Below are 24,524 nucleotides of genomic sequence, written 5' to 3'. Positions count from 1 at the left end.
TGTCGAGAGAGCCTATAAACAATGATACCCCAATAGCAATCAGTGTACTTACTTAGTTCTAAAATCTTGGTTTCTAAACACCCTTCCCCACTAAAAAGAACTAGAACTTCTTGGAGAAAACACTGGTTCCAGGGTTGGCGTAGGGAAAATACAAGATGAGCCTAAAACATCCTAGAAATAAAGGAAGTTCTCAGAGATGATAGGGGTAGGTTAGAAGACACAGGAGCCAATTTGAAGGGACTTCTGCTGACCAAATATAGGACAATAATATAAGATAAATAATGATAAAAGATTATAACTCATTGAATAAAATAAGAATGCATGACTCCATACTGATGTAAATAAATAGGGGAGAAAGGAAAGCTATTCTTTACAGTAGAATGCCAACTAATAAATGTAGAAGGGATAAAGGACTTGGAAAATCATCAGTGGATGCTAAAACAGTGCACCTTTGATGAGGAACAGGATATATACGTAATTTGTGGAGAGCTACTTTGAAACTATTAATTATAAGGGAAAAATAATAACGTGGCACCAAAGGAATCTATGGGGCACGTTAACCAAATGATCAAAGTTAACATCACCAATATTGGAACAAACTGATACCATATGCCTCGTGATATCACTGAAGACACAACATCACTTTTTTGATTTTTCTGCAAAAAGTGCCTAACCTGAATCTGATTATAAGGAAAGAGCAGATGACCCAAAGTGAGAGACGTTCTATAAAATAATTAATCTCAACTCTTCAAAATGTCAAGGCCAGGAAAGACAAAGAAGGGAGAATAAGGAAACAAAACTAAATGTAATGTTCAATACTGGATTGAATCCTGGGCCAGGAAAAAAGTAGCTATAAAGGAGATTATTAGGATAATTGCTGAAATTTGAATATGGACTATGGATTAGACAATATTGTATTCATACTAAATTTCTTATTTTGATCATTATACTGAGGTTATGTAAGAGATCTTAGAAAATAGGCACTCAATTATTTAGGGGTAAAGGGGAATAATGTCCTTATTTTCAATTGGCTCAGGGAAAATATGCATACATAGACACACACAGAGAAAGAGAAAGAAGATAAAGCAAATGTGTCAAAGTATGCAATTTCTAAATCTGGGTAAAGGTTTTGTGAGAATTCCTAGTACTATTCTTGCAACTTTTCTGTAAATTTGAAATTATATGAAAGTAAAACAAGTTACAAAAATTTGTACTATTCCATTGAAAGGTTATATAATAATTTATTTAACCTTTTCGCTCTTTCAGGATATTTGGTGATTTCCAATTTTGTAGTATTATAAATAATGCTTTGATGAAAGTATTAAATTGTTTTCCATAAAGGTATTGCAGTTTACATTTTCATCATCAGTGCACACAAACACTTGTCTGATCCACTCTCACCAGTATTGTTCATTACTATTTGAAGACGACTCTGTTAATTTGATAGGCAGAATATCATATTTCATTTTTTTATGTACTGCAACATCTTTTTTAAATTTCAAAAGCAATTCCCATATATTATAGAAAAGTTAAAGAAAAATAAATATTTACAGTCTTGTTCACTCAGAGATAACCATACTTTGGATAACTTGGCGTATTTCCTTTCAAACTCTCTTGGGGGGGTGTTGCGTATTTCTATTTCTACTTAGAAAAAATAAAATTATTGTGTCTCATTCTAATTTGCATTTTTTAACACAAGTGGAATTACTGTTTTATGTTTATTGATTGGTTTTTCCTTTGGTGAACTGAGTTCATAGTCTTTGCTCATTTTCCCCTTTAGGATCTTAGTGCTTTTCTAATCGATACAAAGGCATAGTAAGCCTCTATGCCATTGTTGGCAATTATTTTCTTAATTTTTTTGTTTGTGCAGTATATTAATTTTGAATATTTACATTTTTAATTTTTTTCCTTATTTTAGCTTATCTATATTTATTGGAAATAGATTAAACTACTTATGATCAACTCTGGTCCAAAGAGTCCCCTATTAACATACTTGATAACTGGCAATCTTCATCTAAATGCAGATTCTGCATAGGTTTAAATCTGAAATGTTTTTTAATTGAAGTATAATTGACATATAACATTATGTTAGCTTCAGGTATATGATGTAGTGGTTTTATATTTGTATATACTGCAAAATTATCCCCACAATATGTCTAGTTAACATCTGTCACCATTCAATTACAAATTTTTCTTCTTGTGATGAGAACTTTTAAGACCCACTCTTTTAGCAATTTTCAAATATGCAGTACAACATTATTAACTGTAGTCACCATGCAGTACATTACATTACTATGAATTGTTCCTTTTATAACTGGAAATTTGTGCCTTTTGACCCCCTTCACCACTTTCACCCAGCCCCAACCCCCTGCCTCTGGCACCCACCAATCTTTTGTCTGTATCTATAAGCTTGTTTTGTTTTGTTTTTTAGATTCCACATATAAATGAGATCATATGGTATTTACCTTTCTCTGTCTGACTTAGTTCACTTAGCATAATGCCCTCAAGGTCTATCCATTTTGTCTCAAATGGCAAGATTTTGTTCTTTTTTGTGGCTGAATAATATTTTGTTGTATGTATGTATATACACATACCACATTTTCTTTATTCGTTTATACAGTGGTGGACACTTAGGTTGTATCCATGTCTTGACCATCGTAAATAAGACTGCAATGAACATGGGGGTGCATATATCTTTTCAAATTAGGGTTTCTGTTTTCTTTGGATACATACCTAGAAGTGGAATTGCTAGGTCATATGGTAGTGCTATTTTTAATTTTTTGAGGAGCTTTCATACTGTTTTCCATAGTGGTTACACTGATATACATTCCCACTAATAGTGCACAAGAGTTCCCTTTTCTCCATATGCTTGCCAATACTTTTTATTTCTTGTCTTTTTAGTAATAGCCATTCTATCAAGGGTGAGGTGATATCTCATTGTGGTTTTGATTTGCATTTCCCTGATGATTAGTGATGTTGAGCACCTTTTCATGTACCTATTGGCCATCTGTATGTCTTCTTTGGAAAAATGTCTGTTCAGATCCTCTGTCGTTTTTGTGTTTTTTTTTCAGAGGAAGATTTGCCATGAGCTAATATCTATTACCAATCTTCCTCTTTTTACTTGAGGAAGATTTGCCCTGAGCTAACATCTGTGCCAGTCTTCTTCTATTTCGTATGTGGGTTGCCTTCACAGCATGGCTGACAAATGGTGTAAGTCCATGCCCAGGATCCAAACCCATGAACCCCGGCCACCAAAGTGGAGTGCACTGAACTTAACCGCTACGCCATAGGGCTGGCCCTCAGATCCTCTGCCCATTTTTTAATGGGATTTTTTTCACTATTGAGTTCAATGAGTTATTTATATATTTTGGTTATTAACTCCTTATCAGATGCCGTCATATGTCAATGACAGGGATACATTCAGAGAAATGCCTTGTTAGGCGATTTCATTGTTATGCAAACATCATAGAGTGTACTTACACAAACCTAGTTGCAATAGCCTACTATGCACCTAGGCTATATGGTATTAATCTTATGGGCCCATCATTGTATATGTGGTCCGTTGTTGACCAAAAGAATATACACGGTGCATGACTGTATATGATTTGCAATTTTTTTTCTCCTGTTCAGTAGGTTGTCTTTACATTTTGTTAATAGTTTCCTTTGCTGTGCAGAAGCTTTTTAGTTTGATGTAGTCCCACTTGTTTATTTTCACTTTTATTGCCTTTGCTTTAAAATCATTGTCAAGACCAAAGTCAAGGAGCTTAGCACCTATGTTTCCTTCTAGGAGTTTTATGATTTCAGGTCTTACATTCAAGTCTTTAATCCATTTTGAATTAATTTTTGAGTGTGAGATAGTGGTCCTGTTTCATTCTTTTACAGAGTATTTACATTTTTAATTTTAAAATAATTTAGACATACAGAGAGTTGCAAAAACAGTACAAAGAGTTCCTGTATACATGTCACCCAGCTTCCCCTACAATTAATATTGTAAATAACTACAGCACAATTATCAAAACTAAGAAATTAACATTGGTAAAATACTATTAACTAAACTACAGACTTTCTTGATTTTGCCAGTTTTTCTACTAATGTAGAGTTCTACTAATTAGTTCCTGGATACATTCCAGGATCTCGTTTTGCATTTAGTTGTCATGTCTTATTAATTTCTTTCAATCTGTTACGGTTCCTCAGTCTTCCTTTTTCTTTCATGACCTTGACACTTTTGAGACGTGCTTGTTGGATATTTTGTAGAATGGCCTTCAATTTGAGCTTGTTTGATGTCTTCTTTTTTTTTTTTTTTTGAGGAAGATTAGCCCTGAGCTAACATCTGCCGCCAGTCCGCCTCTTTTTGCTGAGGAAGACTGACCCTGAGTTCACATCCGTGCCCATCTTCCTCTACTTTATATATGGAACGCCTGCCACAGCATAGCTTGCCAGGAGGTGCCATGTCCGCACCCGGGATCTGAACTGGGGAACCCTGGGGTGCTGAAGCAGAACATGCTCACTTAACCACTGCGCCACCAGGCCAGCCCCTGATGTTTTCTTATATTAGATTGAGATTATACATTATTGGGAAGAATACCACAGAGATGATGTGTCCTTTTCAGTGCAACGTATCAGGGGATTGATGATGTTGATATGTCCTATTATGTAATATTACTCTTGATCACTTGGTTAAGGTGTTATCTACCAGATTTTTCCAAGTAGAGTTACTCTTTGTAATTTTTAAATATTTGGAGGAAATCCTATTAGACTATGCAGATATCCTATTTCTCCTTAAACTTTCGTCCACTAATTAAGCATTCATTGATGGATCTTACCTGCAGAATTTATTACTGTAGTGTTATTGTGATTTAATGTGTCCTCATTTATTCTACATTTACTTATTGGAATTTATCTGTAAGGAAGAGCTATCCTTTATTCACCTTTTATTTATTAATTCAATTATTTATATCAAGATAAACTTGTGGACATTTATTTTATTTTGGGGGTTATATTTCAGTACTATTCTTTGCTCTATTTTGAGTGTTTTCAAACGTTATAATTCCAGCCTTACAATATTATTATTTTTGCTTTAAACTGTTAATTGTTGTGAAAAGAAAAAAATAGTCTTTTCTAGCTATCCACGTATTTGTAATTTCTGGTTCTCTTCATTTCTTCCTGTATGTCTGGGTTTCCATCTTCAGCCTAAGGAACATCTTTTAGCGTTTCTTCTAGTGCAAGTCTTCTAGCAACAAATTATTTCATCTTTTGTTTATCTAAATGTCTGTACCTTACCCTCATTTTAAAAGGCTATTTCACTGGATTTGAAATTCTAGCCTGACAGTTTTTTCCTTTTAGCACTTTACACATGTCATTCCATTGTTTTCTGGCCTCCATTCTGTCTTAGAAGAAGTCAGCTGTAATTGATGTCATAGTTCCTGTGCATGTAATATGTGCTTTTCCTCTGGCTTCTTTCAAGATTCTATCTTTTTTAAAAAAATCACTTTGACTATTACGTACCTAGCTGTGATTTTCTTTACATTTATCCTATTTGGGGTTTGCTGAGCTTTGCACATCTTAATTTTTTTTGTCAAATTTTAGAAATTTTGTTCATGATTTTTTGATAGTTTTCCAGTCTCATTCTCACTTTCTGCTCCTTCTGGGCCTCCCGTTACACATATTTTTGACTGGTTGATATTGTCCTATAGGTCTCTAAGGATCTGCTTATTTTTCTTAACATTTTTTCTCTACTTTCCAGATTGGATAATTTTTGTTCTTTCTCTTCAATCATTTCACTGACTCTTTTCATTGCTTAATCTGCTATTAAACCTATCCAGTGAATTCTTCATTTCAATTGTAGAACTTTTCAGTTAGAGAATTTCCGTTTGTTTCTTTTTTTACCATGTACATTTCTCTGCTGCTATTTCCTATCAGATTACTTATTTAAGCCACTTTTTAAGTCTTTGAACATATTTGGAATAGATGCTTTAAAGTCTTTCCTAAATGTAACATCTATAACAGGCTTGACTTTTATTGATTGCTTTTTTTTTCTTGTGAGGTACACATTTTCCTTTTTCTTTGCGTGTCTGATAAATATTTATTTCATCCTGGGTAATATGATCATATTCTATATTCTGTTCTACCTCTGAAGAATGTTGATTTTTGTTCCAGCAGGCTGATCACCTTGACCTTGTGCAGACTTGTTTTTATACATTTTAAAGTATAGATCTGTAAAAGCCAAGTCATTTTCCAAACCCTTTGAAGTTGCTGCCACTCAACCTCCAAATTCTACCTTCTGTGTGGATCTTGTTGAAGCTTGGTTTTAGACTTTTTAGGTGGATCAAGAGCAGACCTTCATCTAGGAGGTGGTTTTCACTACCAAAGCATTACCTTTTTGGCATCTCAGCTGGACACCCCGTCAGTTTTATCAAGGTCTCTCCATTCTGGCTTGGCCTGAAGGCCAACATTTCCCAGCACTGTTTGACCACTAGTATCTTATTCCATTCTTAGCTCCATTGTAACTGCTCTCTCTGCTTTCTTATGTAGTCTCACTGTGCATGCATAGCCCAGCCCTTGGCCAAGGACTCACTGGGAGCTCCCACGCAGACTTTTGGTACCTACTTCTGCACAGCTCCTTCCTCTCCAGCGTCCTGCCTTGCAGATTCCAGCTACTTTCACAGCCCTGAACTCTATTAGCCTGTCTCCGCAGCTTAATGGAACCACTATGCTCTGCTTGGGCTCCAGGTTCCTGCTCCACGGACAGGAAAATTTCCCCAGGCAGACATTCAGGGCAATCATAGGGTTTATCTCATGAGTTTCCCTTCTCTCAAGGATCACAGTCTTGTGCTATCTATTGTCCAATGCCTGAAAAGCATTGCCTCATATATTTTGTCTAGTTGTATAGTTTTCGGTGGCAGGGCTCATTTGGTACCAGTTATTTCATCATTGCTGGAAGGAGAAGTCCTAATATATGGTTTTGATGTATGTTCATGTTGCCACATGATTGAAATTTTTCATCTATTTTATCTTTATCAGTTGAAGAGCTGTGTGAAGAGGTAGTTTGATATTGATGATGATATTCTTTCCCCTTTATCCCCACACTATCTCAGCGAAAAGATGCAAATGTAAACTCATTTTCAAATGGTCGTGGATGGCAACTAGACTTTGGGTGGTGAACACAATGCAGTCTATACAGAAGTTGAAATATAGTGATGTACAACTGAAATTTATATAATGTTATAGACCAGTGTGACCTCAATAAAAAAATAAATGTAAAAAAATAGGCACCAATAAAAAAAGAAAAAAGATAACTGGTCAAGCTGGTTTATTTAGTAGTTCTTTCAGCAAGGGCTTGTGGAATGTAAACATTTTAAATTTCTCATTCTTTAATGGTAGTTTAGTTCTCTTAAAAGTACAGATTCAAAGTTAATTTTCTTCAGATCTTTGAAGATGGTACTCAGTTGTCTTCTGGCATCTAGCATTGCTGATGAGTCTAACTTGTGTTTCTTTTGGCTAATTTCATTCTCTTTTGTAGCTTTTAAGGTTTTCTTTTTATCCTTGTTATTCTCGGTTTCATTGTGTTTTTGTTTTTTTGGGGTTTTTTTGCTGTTTGGCTTTCTTGCTTTATTTTTTCTCTCTCTTTTTTTTAGAAATTTATGCTGCTCGGTAAGTTTTTGTTCAAAACTTTGCACCTATGTCTGTCTTTGTTTTATGATAATTCTCAGTCATTGTTTATTCTAGATCTATTCTTTTTTATTTTTTAATTTTTTTTAGTGTTTTTTATCTATTATTAATATCTTTTATTTTTTACTTTCTTCTTGTAATGATAGGATTCACATGCCATAAAATACACCATTTTAAAGTGGTTTTAAGTATCTTCACTGGGTTGTACCAACTATCATCACCATCTCATTGCAGGACATTTTCATCACCCCAAAAAGAAACACCAGGTACCCATTAGCAGTCACTCCCCTTCCTCTGCCCCCTATCCCTTGTCAAACTAATCTACTTTCTGTCTTTATGGATTTACCTATCTTTGACATTTCATATAAATGAAATAACACACTGTGTGGCCTTTTGTGTCTGGCTTCTTTCACGAAGTGTAATGTTTTCAAGATTCATCCATGTTGTAGCATATAAGAGTACTTTATTTCTTTTTGTGTGAATAATATTTCATATTTTGTTAATCTATTCATCATTTGATGGACATTTGGGTTGTTTTCAGTTTTGCCTATTATGAATAATGCTGCTATAAACATGTAAGTACTACCTTTTCTTTTTCTTTTTTTTAGAGTGGAGAGGTATCTATTTCAGATACATAACTACAGTGTTAAGGCCTCTGTTTCTTTCTTTTCTTTTCTTTAAAGATTGGCCCTGAGCTAACATCTGTTCTCAATCTTTTTTCTTCTTCTTCTTCTCCCCGAATCCCCCCAGTACATAGTTGTATATTCTGGTTGTGGGTCCTTCTAGTTCTGCAGTGTAGGACACTGCCTCAGTGTGGTTTGATGAGTGGTGCTAGGTCTGCACCCAGGATCCAAACAGGCGAAACCCTGGGCTGCTGAAGCGTAGTATGCGAACTTAACTAGTTGGCCATGGGGCCAGCCCCTACCTTTTCTTTTAAGTGTACTCTTTTACAGTGTCTAATCTACTATCCGTAGGCTTTTCATTTCAAACACTATATCTTTAATTCACAAGATTTCTACCCGTTACTTTCTGTTTAATTGATGGTGGTGTATTCTTGTTTCATGGCTTCTTTTTATCTTCGAGAGTATAAAATATAGTGTGCTTAATTTTAAAGTCTCTTTCAAATTGTTTTGTGAACTCTGTTTCCTCAGGTGTAAGTTTTGTTGGTGGATGTGTGTCGTATTTTTCATGGTATTGATCTTTGTTGGTTGGTAATTTTTAGTTAAGAGCTAATTGTCCATGTTCTATTGATCCTAAACACATCCTGCATGACAGCCTTCCAGTAGGAGGTTCTCTGGGTTACTGAGCCCTAATCTTGCATGATGTATATCTTGGATTAAACTTTGCTCAAGTGGAAAGATACAAAGCTCTTGCATCTTAATAGATTATGTAGTTCTGAGTCTTATCCCCACTTAATGTTGGGGGAGCTCTAAAGCCCTCATTCTGCATCATTGATGCTGCTACTAGTATCATTTGGCTTTAACCAACCCTCAGGTAGGCAGGCGGCACATCTCTGGCCTTTGTTCTTGTTTTGGTCCCTTGTTTAGACCTCCTGTGTGTGGCCTGTGTAACTCTTGCTCATAAGCCTATGGGTTGTTGCAATATTAGCCCCATGTTTTTTTCCCCCATGTCAGACCTCCAATATGGTGCATCTTTCGTCCTTTTAACGCTGTGGATTCTCTGTCTCTTTTTCCTTTCTGAAGATGAAGGAAGAATACTTCTCTATTTCTAGTCTACAAAGATTTCTCCTTTCTTTTTTTCTCACCATGACTATGTATTTATTAAGATTTAAAAATGTTTGTTTTATCATTTTATGTGTTTGAATGAGAAGATGAGATTTCAGCATATGCTCAACTCATCTTGAGATGGAAGGCTTTTATTTGGTTCTATTATTTCACCTTTTCACGTTCACTGTAGACAGTCCATCTGGAATTATTTTTTTCTGGTGTATGGAGTGAGGCAATTGAAATTGATTTTCCCCCATTTTATTTTAAATTGTTATTAAGATTTCTGGAGAATTCAAAGTTATTGGTAAGCCTTTTTCTCATGTATTTACGTGTTTTCCCCATCTGACTGTGTTACTACTTCAAAGAGAAGTAGGATTCAAGAACAACTTTTTCTTATTTCACAGAAAGGTAATTGAATCACAGAACAAAGGGGGTCACCTTAGGTCAGAAAGTCAACCAGCGCTAAAACTGAAGACTGATGTAAGACATCCTGGTTCAGTGCCAAGTTCATCAAACTTCAGTGTAGCAATTCCTTGCTGCTATAATGTCCTGGCTTTGTGGCTGAATTATATTTGGTCAAGAAAACTAATGGCAAGAAAAATATTACCCATTAAGATTGATAGCTAGAACTTAATTTTGGTAATGTCTGTACTTTTTGAGATAGTTAAAGCTTTATTACATATGTAGTATGAGTACTTTAGGAGAAAGCTGTGCTATTATTTTAGGATATATTTTATTGTTATTAGATTTTTAAAGTTAAATTCTTATATATCAACACTGTCAACCTCTTTTACAAGGTAGAACTTGCAGAGACTGAGATATCTATCTTTATTCATATTTAGTTCTTCATTATAATACTACTGTAGAGTGGAAATACGGGATGGCAGTTTATAAAATGGGAGATTTGGGTTTTTTTCCTTTATAATATGAGTGCCAGGGTACATAAAGGAAGAAGGATGGTGCATACTTTGAGGTTCTCTTTGTTGATGATGATCTAGGATTCACTGATGCTGTGTGGAAAGATAGTTGTGAGTCAACACGTAAATACATCAAGTGGTTAATTTAAAAATTAAATTAGCAAGAGTTTACTTTTCTTTTTTAAAGATTACCTCATTAAAGAGCATACTATATTAGGTAAATGCCGGAGAGGGTCATTCTTGAATTTTTCTGCTTTCATTTCTAAATTAGCTCACTTACTGGATTTGTGTTTATTAATAATGAATTAATTTATTAAAACATATAAGAATAGCAGCTAAAGCTACCAGCTCTGAAGATTTCTGGCATTGAATATGACCTTGTGGAAATTAACTGAAAATACAAATTGATTTAGCAAATGTGAAAAATTGAAAACATGAGATTAAATGTCTTAACTCCATAAAGTAATTCTAAATGTTCAAGCAATTTGCTGATGCATAGCCATTTCCAGTCATATTTTAAATTTTGCAGATAATCTTTTCATCAGGGAAAAGCCTTCTTGGCTCGTCAGTTTTATAAGCAATTCCAGAAACTCTGGTGCTTATCCAAACTGCTTGTTCTATTTTGTTGCCATTTCTTCTCACACAGAAATACAATCTACACTGCCTGGATTCTCTGCAAAGCTGCCCTGGACTTCAGAGGAAGCCAGCTCTTCTCAGGACATATCAGGGGTAACACCCTTCCAGATGACTTTTGAGGCAGGTTTTGTTGTGGTTTATAAATTACTGTTATTTTAATTCTTATTTTTCTACAAATATAATAACAGGGAAGAAAAGCCTAGGTCCATCACAGTTCCGAGTTGAAATGAAATAACGTATTGTTTTAGTACCTTATTTTAAATCACCTGGGACTTTCAAAGTACTGATGTTTGTGTCCCACTCCAAGAGGTCGTGATTTAGTTGGTCTAGGGTGTTGGATTAACTGCTAGGACTTCCATAAAAAATACCACAGGTTAGGCGGCTTAAACAACAGAAGTTTATTTTCTCCTACTTCTGGAGACTAGAAGTCCAGGATCAAGGTGCCTTGTCACTGTTTCCTCAGATGGCCTTTCCTCTGTGCATTATGTGGAGAAAGAGCTGTCTGGTGTCTCTTCCTCCTCTTGTAAAAACACCAGTCCTGTCAGGTTAGGGCCCCACCCTTATGACCTCATTTAACCCTGATTATGTCCTTAAGGCCCTGTCTCCAAGTAGAGTCACATGGGGGGCTAGGGCTTCAGCATGTGGATTGTGGGGGACACAATTCAGCCCATAAGAGGTGTAGCCTGGGCTTTAGAATATTTTAAAAATCCCAGATGATTCCTAATGTGCAGGTAAATTTGAGAACCACTGAAACAAGCCATTATTTGAATTTGAAGCTCCTGAAAAAGGAAAATAAAAATGAATTCCCAGTGCAGATCCTATTTGGATACGTGTTTATTAGATTGGTTTAAAGATCTTTAATGATTTATTTGTAGCCCAGATTTTTGAGAGTGACAATTTTTGGTCTCTATTCCCTTAACAATTCTCTGATACCCTGTCTTTCCTTCCTTTGAGTTGGTGGAGACATAATGATTTAGAGTAATTTAAACATTCTTCCAAGAAGGGAGGCCTTTCTCTATGTTTGAACAATTATATGCTCCTTCTAAAAGGAAATGGGACAACAGATATCCCTGGCCTGTGCCTTATCTTCTTTAGGGGAATGAAGGGTAAGCAAGCTGGAGTAATTAATGGTTACTCAGCTCTGAAACTATTAATGTTAAGTAACGATAAAAAAGCTGATTCCAGTGAACCAAGGAAAGCAGTTCTAGAAAAGGAGATCATGTGTTTTTGCCAGTCTGAACAAACAGTGATAATTCTTATACCTCACTTTTATATATATTATTTAAGCCTCCTGACAACTCTATCAAGTGGATAGGACAAGAATTCTCACCCCATTTTTCAGATAAGAAAACCGAGGTTCAGAGAATTTGACTGACTTTCCCCTGGTCATACAAAAGATAAGTGACAGAATTAGAATTTGAACCAGTCTTACTCATATTGATCAATGCTGTTTCAATATTTATTCATTCATTCAGAAACCTGTGTTTGTTCAAGTCAGCCTACTGTTCTAGATATTGAAGGTACAGAGTCCCAAGACATGTTAGTTGATCCCAAGAAACTTGGAATCTAAAGGAAAATATAGAGAAGTAAACAAATAATTACAATACAGTGTAATCTATATCATGATAGAGGTAAGCACTCAATGCTGGGTAGCATAGAGGAAGGGAACCTAACCCAAAGGGAAGGGGTCAAGGTCTAGAGGTCTTGATGAGACTGAAAAAACATTGTCTGAGTATAAGGGGTTCAGAGACTTGAAAGAATGGTAAGTTGTCATCACAGTGATAAAGTTTCTCCTATTTTTTTTTTTTACCTTATTGCAAAAGCAATGTTTCCTCCAGGAAAATCGAAGTGAGCATTTAAAGCACAGATAATTTGACCTAATCAAGGTGGCCATTAACATCTTGGTGTACATCTTTTCACATGAGTGGGACATTTCAATTTAAGGTTTCCAAACTGGTACCGTTCCAAGCAATGGCCATGGAAATGGGTAGCTAGAAATGAGTGGAAGTCAAGGTCATTGGAATTGAAGAAGTCAGAGAATTGTGAGACTAAGTTGTTACTTAGACTGGTCATCTGCTTGGATGTGGAGGTCAGCCAAGATGATGGCAGGACTTGGAGCACAGAGGAAAACTGTGAGCTTAGTGCCAGTAATCAGCTGGTGTTACATGAGGAGAGGTAAAATAGTATAACCTCAGGGAAACAAGGGTTTCCTGAAAGGATTTGTTCCATGACATCTCATTGTCTCTGGTACTGTGTCGCTATTTAAAAGATATTTGAGAGCCAGCCCTGATAGCCTAGCGGTTAAAGTTGGCTCGCTCCACTTTGGTGGCCCAGGTTCAGTTCCCAGGCACAGAACTACACCACTTGTCTGTCAGTAGCCATGCTGTGGTAGCAGCTCACATAGGAGAACCAGAAGAATTTACAACTCCACACAACTATGTACTGGGGCTTTGGTGGGGAAAAAGAAGAAAAAAGGAGGAAGATTGGCAATAGATATTAGCTTAAGGCAAATCTTCCCCTGCAAAAAAAACCCAACAAAAACAAAAAAGAAAGAAGCAACATTTAGGAAAAAAAGATATTTGAATGAAGAGAGAGATGAGAAAAAGGGAGATTGTGAAAGATTTCATCATACATACCTCAATTGGGGAGAAAGGTCAATAGCAAGGTTCATAGCAAAGGCTAGTGAATGGAGACAACCATGAAAAAGCTATAATAAATGATCCACTGCTTTGGACATGTGAGGAGAGTTAATCCGAGGGAAGACTGAGGAAAGCTTCATTTGGGAGAGAGGCAGGGTTTTGTGTCTGTGCTCAGAGTCAGTCCTGCATTTTGGGGTCCATTAGGCTGGATAACATGTCCCTCCAAAAACAATTTGATTTTATAAGATCTTCTTGACAGCTTTATCCAGTTTTCTATTTATTTTTGCCATAATGCTAAATGATAAAACGGGTAGAGAGAGATTTAGATACATACAAATATATCTGTGTATTTATACCTATCTCTATTTCTCTATCATCTACCCATTTATCTATCATCTATTTATCTATTTAACTAAAGAGAGAGAGAGATACACTGACCGACTTACTTCTAGAAAGTCATATAGGGCCCATGACTGCATAAGTTCAGGTTTGGAAATATAAAATAGCTCCCACATTCTGTCGTATAATTAAGCTTGATTTAAAGGTGAAGCCTGAAACGTATGATGTAATAGTGGTTTCTGCTGCCCAGGGCTGGCAGCATCTATTTTTTCCTAACAACACTTAAGTAAATTCACTGCTTCTGTAGGTATGTCAGGCTGGGGTACTGGGTTTCTAACACCCAACTGTAAGAGGCTATGAAAGACTTTGTAGTCAGTCTCTCTCCCTCTCTCTCCCTGTCTCTCTCTGTCTCTCTCTCCCAATAATTTATGAGTAGATTTGAAAAGGAGCTATTTGCTTTCTGTTAACTGTCCTCTGCTGACCTGACATTAGGTCACTTTATCTTCTCAGTCTACAGTAGGTGCCAATCCTTCTTAGGTATTTCTTTATCATCTCATATATCTAAATCATAAAACTTTTCACATTATTATATAAACTATTTATTTGTCCTTCTCTCCTACTTAACTATAAACTCTTGAAATTCAGGTATTGTTTTATTTATCTCTGTAGGCCCAGGTACATAATTAGCCACGTTAAGTGTTTTGTGAGTGAATAAATACATATATTCAGTAGTCATGCATAAGCATTACCTGTCAGGCTCCATAAAAAATAGTGATAGATTATATAATGTCGAATTCAGATAGCTATGTGCACAGAAAATGAACATTCTTGGAGAGGCAGCATCACATGGTGGAATGTCGGCTTTGGAGTCTAGGTTTGAATCTCAGTTCTGCCACTTAACTAGCTCTGTGTGACCTTGGACGAATTAATTAGCTTATTTAATCTCATTATCCTCATCAGTAAAGTGGGGTATTTTCCACTTGCATGTAAACTGCTTGGCATGTGGCAGGTGTTCGGTAAATGGTGGCTCTCATTGTTATTAATTGTAGCCCCTCTCTGGGAGCTACTCAAGGAACTTTCACTGACTTGGTTGCCTTCCTGCTAGATATAATTAGCCCTTTCTGTGATACACCCTATAATCACCAAGGTTACAGAAGTCTGAAACTGTTCCAAGAAGTTGTTTTGCAAGTGTTAAGTAAAGAAAATGCTTTTAAGAGACCATTGCTTTTCTACTACTTGAACATTTTATAACATTTTTAAAATGAAGGAGGTGACTATGACAGGTATACTGCACTTACTATTTAATTATTGCTATTTACATTTAGATTTGTTTCCAGAATTTTCAAATAATCCCCATCTATTTTTCTAATAATGTTTTCTAATATTTTTGTAATAATTTTTCTAGTTATCTCCACCCATTGCACAATTCTTGATCTCTTTTAGTGTACTTATTAAAAGTAGTATGATAATTTATTCTTTATTAGATATTTGCACATTTCTTCTTTATTGTGTTATGAGATTTTGAGGTCTGGGACCATTTTTTTCTTTAATATATACCTAGTACACAGCTCTGTATTCTCTGAGCCACCAAGAAGAACTTACTGATTTCTGACTCTTTTTCTTCTCACTCTCCTGGACTTCTCCACTTTCTAGCAGACTCCTTAAAGCTTCGGTTTTAGGGACACCATTTTAAATATAGTGAGTCAATATAGGAAAGTGGTTAATACCAAAGTTTGGAGCCGGATCAGGTAAGCTTGGGAAAGTTGTTTAACCTCTTTGAGACTCATTTTTTTTTTTCATCCATAAAATGTGGGTTATATGTACCTAGTAGGGTTTTTGTGAGGTGTAAATAAGGTGATATAAGTAAGACACTTGAGCACCATTCCTAGAATAGAGAAAGCCCTCCTGAAATAGTAAATCTTACTATATTTGCAGGGAGGTATCAGGGCATCTTGGAAAGAGCACGGACAATCGGTGTTAGATAGACTTAGGGACGAATTCTGGCTTTATCACTGAACAGCTGAATGACCTTAGGCAAGTCGCTTAACTTCTCTCAGCTTCATTTGTTTTCAATCTACAAGGAGGGGATAGTAATGCTTGCCTCCAGGATTGTTGTGAGGTAATGGAGATATAGCACCTGCACAATGCTTGCCACATAGTAGGCATTCAACAAGTGGTATCTATTATTGTTACCATGTATAAAACATACTTTCAGATTATTATTTGATCTTTACAACAGTTCTGTGAGGTAGAAAGAGTGAGTTTTATCCCTGTTTTGCAGATTAGGGAATAAGGTCCAGAGCAGTTAAGTGATTCTTTTTTTCATGGTTACTTAAGTGATTTTTTTTTTTCTGAGGAATATTTGCCCTGAGCTAACATTTCTGCCAGTCTTCCTCTATTTTGTATGTGGGTCGCCACCTCAGCATGGCAGCCGACAAGTGGTATAGGTCTGCGCCTGGGAACCGAACCCGGACTGCCAAAGTGGAGTGTGCCAAACTTAACCACTAGGCCATGGGGCCAACCCCTTAAGTAATTTTTACAGAGCCAGTCCTAGAACATAAGTCTTCTGACTTTTGGGCTTTTTGCTTTACAGCTTTTCCTTAAAAATAAATGTTTGGATGAATGGATTGATTTTCAAAAATATGTTCCTTTTGGTGTCTGCTCCTTTGGTTCTACTCAGATTCTTAATACAGATTGGTCCACGTTAGGATGTCAAGTTAACATAGAGCTACTCTTCTCAGCTCCAGTCTGAATTACTTTTAAATTTGTTCCAAAAGGTGGTTTTGAGATTGTGGATTTTACTCTGATCACTGTTCATGTGTCTCCTGAAGTTCCATGAAATAGGTACTTTAACCCAAAAAGTGATAGCTGTTAGATTCCTTTTTCTGTCCAATTCTCAGACCCAAAGATGTTTCCCCTTGGATGTCAGAAAAGCTTTCTGAGGTGTAGTTACTTTTACAGGAAGAAATAACATAATTTAATTCATTTGTGCTCTTGGGTTTGTGTATGTGTGGTGGATGTTTTTGTTGTGTTGTTACAGGTTCATGAAAAGCCCAGGATTTTGATGACAAATAGTTTGATGATAAAGGATTTTTTACACAAAATTGTCATGGTGCACCCTAAGGTAAGCTGTTCTTTTGCACAATAATAATTCTCTTGTTTAAGTCATATATTTTCAAGAGATCTGTACTCTGTAGGACATGGAAGAATCTGGTTGGTTCTCTCTCTTTTAATGACAATGATTATAACTTCTAATATTGAATTGATTTGGTTCACCTCGAAGGCAGTCTTAATGTTGGTCATGTGACGTAGTTGAGAGCCCTGGATATAGCGGGAGCTTTCCTTTGGGTTCTTATTTTCACTTATTTAATGTTTTATTGTATCACTTTGGATACCTCTTTTCCCTCCTCTGTGCTTCAATTTTCTGTTAAACCTGGATAATAAATCTTGCTGAATATCTTCTTTTCTGAAGTGACTGTAAGAGCAAGTAAGGAAATTTTGATAAAGGACTTTGAACTTTGGAGAGCTAAAATTTTTATTCTGATCTGTAGTTAGATATGTTTATAAAGGTGCACACGGTTAAGTATGCTGTATAACTCCCCTTTTTTCTCTTGCTAGCTTCCTGCTGTCTCTGTCTTCAGCAGGGTTCAGTGCTGCTTGTTTGCCTGTCACTATTCTAAGCGCTGTCCATGCACTCACTCACTCAACCCTCCTAACACTTCTCATGATGTAGGTTTTATCATCGTCATCCCCATTTTATAGCTGAGGAAACAATGCTGCAGAGGGTAAATAATTTGAAGAGCCAGGATTTGAACTCAGGCAGTCTGGCTCCAGCATCCCCTATCACCCACTGCATTATATAGGAAGAAAAATGTAGGTTAAAGGTACAATAGTGAAGTAAACTGGAGGGAGGACATAAAAGTCAGTTGGGGGCAGGGAAGGAGAAGCAAAGAAAAATGCATGGAATGTTCCATGTATGAAAACAATGGAAAGAATAGAGAGAAAAACTGATAGTTCCTTTAAGAAAGGGGAGAAAAGATACATTGGGAGAACAGCAGAGGACAAAAGGGTAGGCTTTCCTGATACTTTGTCACTACTTGGAATTGTAGTGTAGGACTCAATATATGTAAGATGCAGAATTTGAACACAGACAAGTGTTAATTATGTTTAGGGAAAGTACAAGTGAAAAAAAGGTGATATAAAAAATCCCCTTTAGGAATTGAGTATGTAAGTTTTTAATCTCCATCCTGGTTCATGTTAAATCTCACATCCCATTTATTTTTCAGATTAGATTTAATTTCAATGTAAGGGTGAATGGAATCCTCTCCACAGAGCTCTTTGGGTGAGTCCTTAAGTCCATGGCTTAAATTTATGCCGTGGCCCTACAGTTTTGCTCAATCATTATTGTCCTCTTTCCAGTGGGTTCACAGTTTGATTTTTCGACCCAAAGTCACCTTAAAACTAATCTTCTGAGACCCCCTAGATTTTCTTACTCTATATTAGCTTTTAATGAGTAAATATAGTCATATAAACCTTTCGTATCTTTTCACTAGAGTGGGTGAACTTAAAAATTGCCATTTTCCCCTTGGTTAATTGGTTACTGAATTCCAGTAATGTCTGGGGGTGGTAGTAGTCATGGACCAAAATTTGTATCACGTAGAGATTGGTTTTAGAATCTTTGAGATATGGCTTAGCTTTTCTTTGCTTTGCAGGGCTAAGAATGAACCCACTTTGAACCTGTCGAACGGAATGGCTCTTGTCGTAAACTATCAGCATTATGTGAGGTGAAGGGGAAAAGCATTGTTATTTCTCTCCATGTTTTACTCTCCTATTATGAGTATGAGTGTGGGTAGAAGTTGAAAATGGTCTCATTTGTCATTTCTTAGTGCCAGATGTCTGATTCTCTGTAAGAAAAGTGAAAGTAAAACTTTTAAGCTATTTGTATTGAAAACTATTATTATTCCTGCCTCCTTGAATATATTCTGATTACCTAAGGCCGTGTTCCTTCTCCTCTCCATACCTTATTTTCTTCTGTAAATGAAACAAATCAAACCCTGCTAATTCCAATCCCATTTAGACATGTGAAGAGAGGAGTGAATTTAAAAGGTTACCTGAACTGTTGGCTCGAGAGATACTATGAATACAAAGGAATTCTTTGTATATTATTGCTTGTGCATCAGCATCTTGCATGTATTTGGAAATCATCTCTTTCTTCACCTCCACTCTCCTCAGATTGCAAAAAATCCATGGAGGAGGTGGTAAATAAATGGAATAGGACCCTCTGCCTTGCATTCCTCTGCTATCCAACCACCAGAGAATCCAAAGTGAACATGAATTATAGCAAGAGAAAACGTAATTTATGTTTAAGTCCAACTAATTTGTTCTTTATTCACTAGTTTCTGCCTCCATTTGTATGCCCTGAATCAACACTGGTAGTTACAGGATCTTAAGACGTGAAGAGACTGTCCATGGTTTTTCAGTCTGTTTTCTTACCTCTTCCCAAAATTATAGCTCAGATTAGAATATTTTTTATTCTTTAATATGTACAGGAAACAAAACCACCACCCCTTATCTTTCTTTAGTATTCGTCAGTCTTCAGTCCTAACAGGTAAACAGCTCGTTATCATAGATTTACTGCAAGAGTTTAAGCTTTTGAGCCAATGTTTGTGGACATATTTTCCTGGGTGACCTGAAGAGAGAGAGGAAAAGGTTCATTAATATTTCTTTTCTGTTTAGAAGATAGCTGTTGGAAAGTAAGAAAATATCAAATTCCACTAGATTCTTTTTAGGAGAGAAAGATGTCCTAATTTTTTCTCATTACTCCTATCAAACAGTAGCCTCAGACCTCTTTAGGGGAAGGTGGAGTAGTGTGATTGCAGACATCTGAGTATCAGGAGGCCAGTTCAGGGGTCCCCTCACCCCTACCCCCGCCATGCTGATCTTGGAAACTTCTGTTCAGAACCATAGAGTAATTTTAGTGGAGGAGACACACTTTTGAGAATATAAAACTGCCAATAGTGGCAGCAAAAGCAGGAGCCATGATACCATTCCTGAAATGCCAACCCATCTACTCTTTCTATTGCTTGTGGTTCCCTGAGTGGGACACAAGTTACGTATTCCAGCAAAACTGATATGGCTGGTTATGATTATGCATATGTTAGAGGTTATAAAAGGAATTTTGAATGCCCTTTTAAAAATTTCTTAAGAGGGAAAAAAGCTAAATTTGTCTTACCTGTTTTTTGGCAGTAGAGCAAAATCTGGTACAACTGAATTCTTCTGCAGCAGAATCCATCCTGTGCTAGGACCTCCAGTCGTGCTTTTCATCCCTGATGATGTGGCTGGCGTGGACTTGTTGGGAGAGCTGATCCTGACTCCAGCTGCTGCTCTGTGTCCCTGCCCGAAGGTCTTTTCCAACCAGCTGAATAGGATTTCTTCAGTTTCCATATCCTTTTGATGACAGAGTTCATCCAATTGTCTTTGAAAATGAATTTTATATCCTAATTCTAGAAAAACCTTTAGCATATAAACTCTGCATATAGAAGCTGGTATGATTTGTATAAAAACAAAAATGCAGTATGAAAGCCAAGCTTGAGAATTTTTCTAAGAAACTGAAAACTATAAAACGTGACACATGTGCCAAACTCTTCATATTATCCAGTATGACTGAAGCGTGGAATGAAGGGTGAAGGGGGAGAGATGAGGCTGGAAAAGTAGTTTGGAGTTGAGTATGCTGGATCTGGAGTCCACACTAAGGAGTGTGAACTTTATTCTCTGTATAATGGGAAATCGTTGAATGTTTTAGGAGTCTCTGGCAGCATCGTACAGGATGGATGGAAAACAGAAGTCAGTAATCACTAAATAAATAAGTAAGTGAACTGGGCAAGAGATAATGAGCGCTTGAATTAAAAGTGTGATGAGCAAGGAAAGGAGAGACGTATTACCAGAAGGAATGAACATAATGAGGTAACCAATTTGTTGTTGGGGTAAAGAGAGATTAGAGGCAGGGAATGGCTAAAGTTCACATCAAGGTTTCTACATCCAGAATAGGTAAATCTATAGATACAGAAAGCAGATGGAGAGGGATTCTTTTTGCGGTAATAAAAATATCCTAAAATTAGTGGTGGCGATGGTTGCACAACTCTTTGAATATACTAAAACCCATCTCATTGTACACTTTAAATGGATGAATTATATGATATGTGAATTAAATCTCAAAGCTGTTAAAAAAGATTTCCATGGATGCCTGACAGAATGATGATACTGTCAACAAGATGCAAATCAGAAGTAGCAGATTTGGGGGGTAAAGAAAATTAGTTTGGCTTTAAAAGTGTTGAGTTTATGGTGCCTGCAGGACACCCTTTGAAAATGTCAAGCAGCTATGCAGAAACTTTGGTCTGGAATTTGGAAGTGGTCATATTTAGAGACATACAAGTGATCATATTTAGAGTTTTTCTCTAAATATTTGGAGTTTTTCACCTTAGAGTTTTATCCTTAGGTAAGTATAGTATATTGCTGTGGTTAGAGCAGGCACAAGAGTGTAAATGCTGGATTCCCCACTAATTAGCTGCGTGACTTTAGGCAGTTTACTCAACCAGCATAAGCATTTATTTCCTCAGCTTTAAAATGGGGGTAATAATACTTACCTCATGGATTTATTTATTTTCCCTTGCAAAATAAATTCCCTTGGGGTTTGTTTGTTTAGGATTAATTATATAATAATCCATGTGAAGCTCTTAGCATATGACCTGACACCTAATAAGTGTTGGGTAAATATTAGGTACTATTATTATATGATTGAAGCTATAGGAGTAAATGAAGTTAGGGTATAAAGAACAAGAACAGAAGAGGGCCAAGGTCATGGTATGATAAATGTCAGCTGAGAATACTTTTTAGGGAGGAGGAAGGAACAGGATAGTGACAAAGACTATACATGGAGGGGCTGGCCCCATGGCCGAGTGGTTGAGCTCGCGCGCTCTGCCTCGGCAGCCCAGGGTTTCGCTGGTTTGGATCCTGGGCTCGGATATGGCACCACTCATCAGGCCATGTTGAGGCGGCGTCCCACATGCCACAACTAGAAGGACCCACAACTAAAAATATACAACTATATACTGGGGGGCTTTGGGGAGAAAAAGGAAAAATAAAATCTTAAAAAAAAAAGAAGACTATACATATGAACATTTTGTATTTTAAAACATGCTTTTTCTTAACATCTAGATTATACAGAAGAGTATAAGGTAAAATATACAACTTTCTTCATCCTCATCCCATTCTCCAGAGGGAAAAAGACAAATTGTCTATCCTCTTAGAGTTTACATTTTAATGGGAATATTTAACAAATCAATAGATGTCAGGTAGTGATAAGTACAGTGAAGATAAAATAAAGCAGGTAAAGAGATAGAGAATAATGAGGATGTTATTTTAAATATTATGGTCAGTAAAGACTCTGGAGGGGTGATGTTTTAGTGAAGAGAGAGCTAGTTATGAAAACTGGTGGGATTTTGGTTTCTGAAAATGGTGAACTAGGTAATTTAGACCAACCTTCCCACTGAATAGAAAGGCTAGATGAAATAGTAAAACATTGTAAAGTATCTAGGACTTGGTGACTAGGGAGGAATTTCTGGGCCATGATTTAGCAGAGAAAGGAATTATAGAAAGATGAACCCAGCATTGGGGGCTGCTTTTGCCCTGGGGTCATTTGCCAATTAGAGCAAGCAGCTGAGAAGCTAAGATGCACTTCTGAATCAATGCAGGACCACAGGCCAAAGAGTTCATGGCCTGCTGAGCTTGAGGGTGCTATTAAAAACACCTCTTGGGGCCGGCCCGCTGGCACAGCGGTTAAGTTCGCACGTTCTGCTTCAGCAGCCCGGGGTTTGCCAGGTCGGATCCCGGGTGCAGACATGGCACTGCTTGGCAAGCCATGCTGTGGTAGGCATCCCACATATAAAGTAGAGGAAGATGGGCACGGACGTTAGCTCAGGGTCAGTCTTCCTCAGCAAAAAGAGGAGGATTGGTGGCAGCAGTTAGCTCAGGGCTAATCTTCCTCAAAAAAAAAAAAAAAGCCAAAAAACAAAACAAAACACCTCTTGTGGGGGCCAGCCCAGTGGCCTAGTGGTTAAGTTTGGAGTGCTCTGCTTCAGCGGCCTGGGTTTGCAGGTTTGGATCCTGGGCGAGGACCTTCTCCACTCATCAGCCATACTGTGGTGCTAACTCAACATACAAAATAGAAGAAGACTGGCACAGATGGTTAATTCAGGGCAAACCTTCCTCAGCAAAAATAATAATAATAATAAAAATAAAAACACCTCTTGTTTTGGACAGGGATAGCTAAAAGGCTACACTTTAAGGAGTAAGGTAAATTTGAAATAAGCCATCCTTCACGTGAACTGCGTATGTTTTTTGGGTCATATAGGCAGGCCAGAAAATCTTAAACTTTGAAATTGGATTAAGATGATTATAAGCTATGCTGTGGCAGCATCCCACATACAAAATAGAGGAAGACTGGCACAGATGTTACCTCAGGAATAATCTTCCTCATGCAAAATGAGGAAGGTTGGCAACAGATGTTAGCTCAGGGCCAGTCTTCCTCACCAAAAAAAAAAGAAGAAGAAGAAGAAGAAAATTCTAGATTGATAATTCCCCCAGATGCCTTTTAGGAAAAAAAAATTATTTCTGGAGGAAGATAGCTGCATTTATGATTCAAATTATTTAATAAAAAAATACTTTCTCAAACACAATGTCCAGCTCCTGTGCATGCACAGATGCATACACACACACACAAATAACCAGGTACAAGAGAGGACAAAGAACATGAACAAGAGCTAGTGAAAACAAAGACAACAGAAACACCCACTGGTACTCCAGATATTGGTTATATCAGACATTGATTTTAAAAATAAAAAACTATGTTTACTATGTTTATGAAAATTAAAGCCAAGCTGAAAACTATAAAATGTGACATAATTTTTAGAAGAACCAAACAGAAATTGTAGAACTAAAAAATACAGTAGCCAATGTTGAAATTCAATAGGCAGGTTTAACAGCAAATTAGACTGTCTAAGTGAATTTGCGAACTAAAAGATAAGGATAGCCAAAACTTAGCAAAATAAAGCAAAGAGAGTCAAAAGGATGGAAAATACAGAAGAGAGGTTAACAGTGAGACAGTCTAATGTACATTTAATTCATGCCCCAAAGGAGAAGAGAGAAAATGGGGCAGAAACAATATTTGAAGAGTTAATGGCTGAAGCAACTAAAACAGATTTCAAGGCTCAACAATCAAGCAGGATAAATAAAAAGATATCCATACCTGTAGAAGATCAAAGACAGAGAAAAATCTTAAAATCAGCCAGGGAAGACATTTTCTTCAAAAGAGAAACAAATTGACAGCTGACTTCCCTAAACCAACAGAAAGTAGTAGGATAATAGTGTTAACCTGCTGAAATAAAATAATCATTAACTAGAATCCATGCCCAGTAAAAGTATCCCGCAAGATAAAAGATAATGAACCTAACTATATGTTATATTAATGTCATAATCCACACAGTAAGCAGAATTCACTCAACTGACTTCAGGACCGAGTGTTTTGACTGTGCGTTCTTGTG

The 24,524-nt window shown here is 36.7% G+C and overlaps 1 protein-coding gene across 1 annotated transcript in view; it reads left to right on the top strand.

Moving 5' to 3' along the window:
* The window catches only part of C17H11orf80 (chromosome 17 C11orf80 homolog), an 81,776-nt gene that overhangs the window by 29,819 nt on the left and 27,433 nt on the right, over positions 1 to 24,524 (top strand). The window contains exons 4-8 of the mRNA XM_046643842.1: positions 10,959 to 11,068; positions 16,967 to 17,050; positions 18,213 to 18,268; positions 18,639 to 18,710; positions 20,173 to 20,368. Of these exons, the coding sequence (XP_046499798.1) occupies positions 10,959 to 11,068; positions 16,967 to 17,050; positions 18,213 to 18,268; positions 18,639 to 18,710; positions 20,173 to 20,368 (518 nt within the window). The remainder of the gene's footprint in view (positions 1 to 10,958; positions 11,069 to 16,966; positions 17,051 to 18,212; positions 18,269 to 18,638; positions 18,711 to 20,172; positions 20,369 to 24,524) is intronic.

This window comes from Equus quagga, chromosome 17 (genome assembly GCF_021613505.1).
Source record: "Equus quagga isolate Etosha38 chromosome 17, UCLA_HA_Equagga_1.0, whole genome shotgun sequence".
In the NCBI taxonomy this organism is placed as follows: domain Eukaryota; kingdom Metazoa; phylum Chordata; class Mammalia; order Perissodactyla; family Equidae; genus Equus; species Equus quagga.
The sequence above is the reverse complement of the archived record's forward strand: the minus strand, read 5'-3'. Positions and strand labels throughout refer to the sequence as shown.